This window comes from Arachis hypogaea, chromosome 19 (assembly GCF_003086295.3).
Source record: "Arachis hypogaea cultivar Tifrunner chromosome 19, arahy.Tifrunner.gnm2.J5K5, whole genome shotgun sequence".
Taxonomy (NCBI): Eukaryota; Viridiplantae; Streptophyta; class Magnoliopsida; order Fabales; family Fabaceae; genus Arachis; species Arachis hypogaea.
Genome location: NC_092054.1, coordinates 142016277 through 142025127, shown reverse-complemented (window position 1 = coordinate 142025127; position 8851 = coordinate 142016277). Strand labels below are relative to the sequence as shown.

The 8851-nt window shown below is 41.9% G+C and overlaps 1 protein-coding gene across 2 annotated transcripts; it reads right to left on the bottom strand.

Annotated features, from left to right (window-relative positions):
* Positions 1-461: 461 nt before the first annotated feature.
* LOC112779831 (uncharacterized) lies at positions 462-3795 on the bottom strand. 2 transcript variants are annotated; one of them, XM_025824179.3, is made up of 5 exons: positions 3658-3795; positions 3190-3558; positions 1962-2460; positions 1720-1866; positions 462-1611 (listed from the first exon to the last, which is right to left on the bottom strand). In XM_025824179.3, the coding sequence occupies exons 2-5, from the start codon at positions 3514-3516 to the stop codon at positions 560-562; spliced, it is 2025 nt and encodes a 674-aa protein (XP_025679964.1). In that variant the 5' UTR covers positions 3517-3558; positions 3658-3795; the 3' UTR covers positions 462-559. The 2 variants fall into 2 exon arrangements, with proteins under 2 accessions (XP_025679964.1, XP_072084050.1); XM_072227949.1 differs by having other exon boundaries at positions 1720-1818.
* Positions 3796-8851: the final 5056 nt, after the last annotated feature.

Here is an 8851-nt window from a genome sequence, read left to right as displayed (position 1 = left end):
TGGTGATCAAATTTGTCGTTGATAATAATTCGGCTTTTTAGTGACTAAATCGGTCATTGATCCTAAGTTTTTAATTACTTGTTTCTTTTACTAAATTTTAATTTTTATATATAATTATAATTCAACAAAATATAAAAATCATTCAACAGAGATATCATAAAGCTAACATATACATATACATGAATATACACATACATGATTGTAATGGTTTTGTGTGTGGGAGTTTAATTGCAATTGCTATAACAATTACATATACATGATTGTAATGGTTAAAAGAAGATGTACATATACATCATCGTAAGTGTAATTATCGAGTCCATTATCACTAATACAGTAATGATTAGAAGGTGATCAAAATTTATTCTTTTTTACTATTAATTAGTCATTAATATTTAAAAATATAGACTAAAGTATGTTATTAAATTACTAAAATAAAAAATTAAATTAATAACTAAAAATGATGGCAAAAAACTAAATTATGATGGCACTCTGACATTTCTCAACTATTATTTACCAAAGATTACAGACCTTATACATACAAAAACACATTGCAAGTGAATTATTGAGTGAGCCAATGCTTATCAGCATTCCTATCAAAGATGCTTGGCCCAAAGGTTGACACTGTGATCTCAAGAAAAAGTGGACACTGCAACCAAAGGAAGGAAAGAATTGGAACAAAAGCAAGACAACTTACAGGTATAACAATCCATAGTTTCCCATGAAGCATAACAAAGAGAGCTGCAGAAAATGCTACCAACATCGACGCCATAGAGATAAATAAAGTCATAAGGCCTACGATAAGCTTCAAAGGTAATGCCGTGAGAAAATCATCTTCAGCATAACGAGAAGTGAGAATGCCTAAGAACATTAATATGGAGGTTGCAGAAGAAAAGAGTGAGACTGCATCCGAGAATATAAACACCAAAAATGCCTTCTTCTTTGAGAAAATAGGGTAACCTGTGATCTGGTCATTACCACCTGGAACCGTAAAAGCGGCAGCAAAAACCACCGTGGCTACAAGAGCTGCTACAAGACTAAAATAAGTGGCTGTTCCTTTCATCCATTTCTCACCTTGTTTCCCCAAATCCTTGTGTTCTTCCGTGAACAATTGTCGAGCAGTTTTTTTGTCATTGTTTAAAGACTCCTTCCTTGAAGCTGGTGTGATACTCTCCACTTCCTTGAACCACTGTAATTCCCTTTGCATTTGTAAAGCGGCACCAGAGATATCATGAAGCTGTGCGCTCGGAGCTAACATTCCTGCCATGTGAAGCAGAGTGTTGCTATTCCTGTCCGTCATTTCAGCAAGTGCATTTTTCCAAACCATACCGTGAATAAGATCAAAAACACTCACTTGGCGATATTCAACACCGACAAATATAGCATTTCTCGGATTTTCACCTGCCCAGAAAACGTGTGGGTGCTTCTTTATCACTTCCTTGATAAACTCTGGGATCCCCATTTTGGCGGCTTGAATTAGTGCCAGACGTGCTCGACTTTTTTCAAGCTCTTCTTTTCTTAATTCAGATAGTTGTTCACATGCAATCTGTAGAAGCTCACGAGTGTGCTTGTAGGTTACGTTTGATTCATCAACTTTGTATATATTTCGTCTTCCTATCGTTAAGAATGAAGAGAGCAGTCAGTCCGCCACCCAACAAAAACTTAATGATTTTGAAAAGGTTCATTAATCAATCAATATATAGGGTAAGGAAATATACTCACTTCTCAAGATCCATCTTTCCCAGAATGTGAGTTGACGCCCACTAGGGAATGCAGAAGGTACACTTGCCAAAGCTTCCAAAAATGTTGACCCACCATCCCCTGCTGTTACTAACTTTGGGTAATTACGCAGTAACTTTAGAGCCTCATCTGATTAAACATTATGCTTGGATTGAGGTATATGAATTGTTAATAGAGAATATCATGTATGTATGTATGTATGTATGTATGTATGCAGTGATTACCTAATAATATCTGAGAGGAAAAACACATGCTGAGAACGCTAACCCCATTGATTCCCTTTTCAGGTGCTAATTCTTCCGCTGGAGTTTCGCGAAAAAGGTAGGCAGCAGTTTCCTTGTTACCAACGCTAAGAGCACGTGTGAGAGGAATCCAATGATCGTTTGAAGGAATTGTAAGCAATTCCCTGTTGCGTTGGACAAGGCATTGTGCCACTCTCACGTCTCTACCGTAAGTAGCTTCATGAAGAGCCGTGAAGCCGTGATTGTCTGTCAGTTTAACATCCTCCGTTGACATTAACGGCAACAACCTCTCCAGGATGTGGTGGTGCCCGAATAGAGCTGCCACGTGAAGAGGTCTCTTCCCCTCGTGCGAAATTTTCGCCTTCACTGCTTCCGCCGGTTGCGGATGGTTCTGAATAAATTTCAGAGTTGCATCCCAATTACCAGTGCGCAATGCCTCATATAATGGTGCATACCGTGGATCGTAATCCTCCACCACTTTCTGTTGGAATACAAAATATACATTAAAAATGAGTTAAACAACACATGTATTTATATACAAGTACATAGTGATGGATTATGCTGGTTGATTTTAGTGTGCACATAAGCAATTTTGTATTTGGCTTCTTACCAACTAATCAACATTCATTTGCTAAATGATTTAATTTGTTCTTTTACATATGGCACATACAGGAATTCTCCTTTATTCTGAATTTTTATGTTTAGCCTAGTTCTTCTTTCTTTGCTTATGTTTAGACTGAAATGAAATGCCCTTTCTGTGACAGAGTTTTCAGTTCTTCAATTAATTCTCTTCTCATCATGTGCTTCTAAGGCACAAACAAGCTCATGCTCAATAGCAGCGACTATTTTTTCAAATTTAGCGGATAAAAGAATACAGATTGTATCTGATCTCCAAATAATTTCATCTAGTATAGTTTATAATTTCACATATTCTAGCAGAGAAATCTTTAACAGAATCAGCACTAAACAAGTTTGGCTAATTCTCTCTTGCCTTTTATGTTGGTACTAAACTTATCTTTTAAAGCAAATGCCAAATACTCAAAATTTATTATCTTTTGTACCTTTTAAATCAAAAGTTGACTATTTAGCCTTTTTTGTTAAATTAAACACCAAACTTCAAGCATTACAGCAAGCATTAACAGTTTTTTTTTAAGAAATTTCATATTCATATAAAACCTCTTTTCAAAGTTTGAAGTTTAACGAGTTTGACCTTTGTTCCATAATGATGCTGCAATTTTTCCCAAGCTTCCTTGGCTGTAGTAGCATCCTTAATGCAGGGAAAAATTTCATCTGAAAGTACAGATTGGATGGTGAAGAGAGCCTTTGCATCTTTAGAGTAATTTTCTCTCAAAGTTTGTTGTTGCGCCGTGCTCAATTGTGCGTTTGCTGCTGGAACTTCAAAACCATTCTCCACAATTTCCCATAAGTCACTTAGCACTAGGAAGCGTTTCATTTTAATTGCCCAGAAATCATACCTGTCGCCGGAAAAGTTTGGTGCAGCAGGTAAGGAAAGACTAGTGCATGTCATGATCACCATGAAGAAATTATCAATGGAGCTCTGCTACCAAAGGATGATATTCTGCCACAATAAAATAGAAAATGCTAGAGAAAAAAGAGAAAATAAAAGAAAACATATGGAGCACGAAAATCAGAACAAGAACTTCTTGTCAATCAATACCTGGTAGCATAGAAAGCACTGTGTTTCAGGTCTGGTCAACGCTGGGAGATCTTGAATAGAGTAGTACTGTATCCAGAATTGTTAATTCATTCACCAATCACCACTCCCCAGTCCATAAAACTAGCCACTTTTAATATTGGGCCGTTGCGCTGTCATGTCGTGCTCGCATGTGAAAAGCTATATATTTTTCATTTTTTTATCCTACCATACTCGCAGGTCAACTTTCTATAATCAACTGTTGTTGTTCCACTGTTTATAGCCGTGCAGATTTAATATAAAATATTTGAATGGTCGATTTTCTATTTGGTAAGGTGGTGATGTGAATGAAGTTTGGGTGGCGCTACGGTGCATAAACTGGTTGTTTTCTACCGGAGAAGGGGCATTACTGTAAACTAACTTTGAACCTGCAACTGCAAGTCTCTACTCCTTCCTCTTGGCTCACTCACATCTGACTTAATTTGGTGTTAAAAATATATTTGTATTGTTGTGGTATTTCTTTCAGATATAGGCACTTAACAGGAGATGTATACTTTGTATGGTTGATCCTATGATATGAGTGCTAAACAAAGGAGTACTCTATTTATACATAAGGTTAGTCCTGAATGTTTGCTTGATTCCATTATGATTTATACAGCAAATTATATGTCTGTTATGCTTTTATAAAAAATCTATTTCTGCAATATGAAAATGTTGTTCTTGAATAATTGGTTGAATATTCAAATCCTGTATGATTTCATGTTATACAACAAGAAAGGAATAGCACACTGCAAATTTTCCTATACACTTTCGGACTTCCAGCATGTGCTGTTCCTAACATAGATCATTATCGTATGGCCCAAATTGCATAATAAGGCCGTATATAGCTTCGAGCTTGTTATCTAATTTCGATCTTTATTCAGGTAATAATGGTGAAGCATGCAATCCAAATGATATGTATTCCCTCAACCCAAGGCTAAAGCATATTTCTCTCACCGGCTCCTGGATATTATTATAGCCACTGGGCATTTAGATGCGCATTCTTCCCTGCAGTTACACGCATGAATATGCACCATTTAAGATAGGAAAAACAACCATTTGTACTCATAAATTTTATGAACGTTAACAAAAATACCCATTAAAAAAGGAAACTAACTTTGTATCCATCAAAGATGGATTTCGTACGAGAAAAGTACCCAAATCTTAAATTTATGTTGACTTTTTAATAAAATTCTAGAATTACCCTATCCTTTATCTTCAACTCTTCCTCTCTTCTTTTCCAAATCTCACATACTTTGATTGCCATTACCTTAACCACCCTCTATTCTCTATTACTCCACTAACCACCACTGCTGCCATCTTTCCACGCTGACGATGACAAAGACGACAACAAGGCAACCAGGCAATCCATCCGTTCCCACGCAACGCTACCACCTTCAATTGCAGCCACCCAAACTCTGCGGCAGTCTCAGCACTGTCTCAAGCCCATGCATAGATCACCTATACCTTGGCACAGTGGCAAGTTCAAAGTTTAGAGCCACCGGATTCAAGCTCCAGCAGCGCCGTTGCACAGAAATGCCGCAATGCCTCTCCGGCCAAGACCCCGTCTAATGCCGCCACAAGATGGAGAAGCTCCAGAAGCGAGACTGAACCGAGATCCAGTGCGCAAGGTCCCTTCCTGTGGTGCGATTCAATTCCTCCTAGGTCCACTTCAAGCTCATGGACTCCATGAAAAAATTTTCTATATATACAACAGTATAAATTACAAATTTATTATATAATTAACGAAGTTGAACAAATCTCCTGTAACTAATAATTTATTTACTTTTTATCTATACCCAAATTGAACCAATTGAGTGTATTCATTGTTCAAATTCTCTTAGAAATCGCCAATCATATCTATGTTAGGATACTTGTCAAGTCAGAAAATGTAACAGCCCAGACCACCCGCTAGCACGATATTGTCCGCTTTGGCACACAAGGCCTCACGGTTTTGCCTTTGACGATAGGGATGCTAGCCGAAGCCCCCCACACTCACTCGTCAAAACGCGTCATGCTAGGGAGAGGTATCCACACCCTTATAAGGCATGCTTCGTTCCCCTCCCCAACCGATGTGGGCCTTACAATCCACCCCCCTAAGGGAGCCCAGCGCCCTCGCTGGCACATCGATCCGGGTTCTGGCTCTGATACCATCTGTAACAGCCCAGACCACCCGCTAGCACGATATTGTCCGCTTTGGCACACAAGGCCTCACGGTTTTGCCTTTGACGATAGGGATGCTAGCCGAAGCCCCCCACACTCACTCGTCAAAACGCGTCATGCTAGGGAGAGGTATCCACACCCTTATAAGGCATGCTTCGTTCCCCTCCCCAACCGATGTGGGCCTTACAATTCTGTAACAGCCCAGACCACCCGCTAGCACGATATTGTCCGCTTTGGCACACAAGGCCTCACGGTTTTTCCTTTGACGATAGGGATGCTAGCCGAAGCCCCCCACACTCACTCGTCAAAACGCGTCATGCTAGGGAGAGGTATCCACACCCTTATAAGGCATGCTTCGTTCCCCTCCCCAACCGATGTGGGCCTTACAATCCACCCCTCTAAGGGAGTCCAGCGCCCTCGCTGGCACATCGATCCGGGTTCTGGCTCTGATACCATCTGTAACAGCCCAGACCACCCGCTAGCACGATATTGTCCGCTTTGGCACACAAGGCCTCACGGTTTTTGCCTTTGACGATAGGGATGATGGCCAAAGTCCCCCACACTCACTCGTCAAAACGCGTCATGCTAGGGAGAGGTATCCACACCCTTATAAGGCATGCTTCGTTCCCCTCCCCAACCGATGTGGGCCTTACAATCCACCCCCCTAAGGGAGCCCAGCGCCCTCGCTGGCACATCGATCCGGGTTCTGGCTCTGATACCATCTGTAACAGCCCAGACCACCCGCTAGCACGATATTGTCCGCTTTGGCACACAATTGTAAGGCCCACATCGGTTGGGGAGGGGAACGAAGCATGCCTTATAAGGGTGTGGATACCTCTCCCTAGCATGACGCGTTTTGACGAGTGAGTGTGGGGGGCTTCGGCTAGCATCCCTATCGTCAAAGGCAAAACCGTGAGGCCTTGTGTGCCAAAGCGGACAATATCGTGCTAGCGGGTGGTCTGGGCTGTTACAGATGGTATCAGAGCCAGAACCCGGATCGATGTGCCAGCGAGGGCGCTGGGCTCCCTTAGGGGGGTGGATTGTAAGGCCCACATCGGTTGGGGAGGGGAACGAAGCATGCCTTATAAGGGTGTGGATACCTCTCCCTAGCATGACGCGTTTTGACGAGTGAGTGTGGGGGGCTTCGGCTAGCATCCCTATCGTCAAAGACAAAACCGTGAGGCCTTGTGTGCCAAAGCGGACAATATCGTGCTAGCGGGTGGTCTGGGCTGTTACATGATGCTACAAGAGGAAAAGTTGCTCAAGGAATTCGAGAGTCTAAAAATTGGTGCTCGAGAAGTATCTGGAACCTTGTGTTTGAGCCGATTAGAAATCTCAAGTGACTTTAAGTCCGAACTCCTAAAGGCTCATGAAAACGATGAAGCGTTATGGAAGGTTTTACTGGCTATCGAGCAAGGAAAACAGTGGAGAGTGTCGGAAGAAAAAGATGGGTTATGGAGATTCAAGGGTAGGATCATTGTGCCGGATGTTGGCACTTTGAGGCAAGATATCTTAAAGGAGGCACACAAAAGCGGATTCTCCATTCACCCGGGGAGTACTAAGATGTACCATGATTTAAAGGCGATGTTTTGGTGGCCGGGTATGAAGAATGATGTGGCGGAATATGTTTCAAAGTGCTTAACTTGTCAAAAGGTAAAGATTGAACATCAAAGACCTTCCGGGATGTTGCAACCTTTAGAGATTCCGCAATGGAAATGGGAAAGTATTGCAATGGACTTTGTGTCGGGATTGCCAAGGACTAGTACTGGTTTTGATGCTATCTGGGTGATCGTGGACCGACTGACGAAGTCAGCTCACTTTTTACCCGTTCGGATGACTTACACCCTTGAGGAGCTAGCTCGGTTATACATAAAGGAGATTGTGAGACTCCATGGTGTACCTGCTACTATAATCTCTGATAGAGATCCTCGTTTCACTTCGAGGTTCTGGGGTGCATTTCAGAAAGCTTTTGGAACTCGATTAAGCTTGAGTACAGCGTACCATCCTCAAACAGATGGTCAATCCGAGAGGACGATCCAAACACTAGAGGATATGTTGAGAGCTTGTGTTTTGGACCAACCGGCGAGTTGGGATCGGTATATGCCGTTAGTAGAGTTTGCATACAATAATAGTTACCATGCGAGCATCGGAATGGCTCCGTATGAGGCATTGTATGGGAGGAAATGTCAATCTCCGCTATGTTGGTATGAAGCTGGAGAGAAAGGCTTGTTGGGGCCGGAAATGATAGCTGAGACCACTGAACAAGTCAAGAAAATCCGAGACAGGATGCTTACGGCGCAGAGTCGCCAAAAGAGTTACGCCGATCAGAGGCGGAAGCCCTTAGAATTTGAGGCAGGAGATCATGTTTTCCTGAAAGTTACTCCGACCACAGGAGTAGGTAGAGCGATTAAAGCAAAGAAGTTGAATCCTCGATACATTGGTCCATTTCAGATCTTGGAGAGGATTGGGCCGGTGGCGTATCGGGTGGCTCTACCACCCCATCTTTCAAACCTGCACGACGTATTTCACGTGTCGCAGCTTCGAAAGTACACTCCTGATGCTAGCCATGTGTTAGAACCCGAATCGGTTCAGTTAAGAGAAGATTTGACGCTTCCAGTGGCTCCAGTCAGAATTGATGATACTAGTATCAAACGGTTGCGTGGAAAAGAGGTTTCATTAGTCAAAGTGGCTTGGAGTTGAGGCGGTGTTGAGGAACACACTTGGGAACTTGAGTCGGAGATGCGAACGGATTATCCGCACTTATTCTCAGGTAATTGAATTTGAATTTGAATTTTGTGGGCAAAATTCCCAATTAGGTGGGTAGAATGTAAGATCCGGTTAATTAACGGCTAATTAACCCATAAATGAGAATTTATTCTAGAAAGCCAAAAATGTTATTTTTATGGCTTAATATGATAGAGGAAATTGAGACGAGAATTTCGGTACAAATTTTATAGAAATCGGACCAAGATTGGACCGAACGGGCCAAACCGGGCCAATCGGATCCAATGTGGGC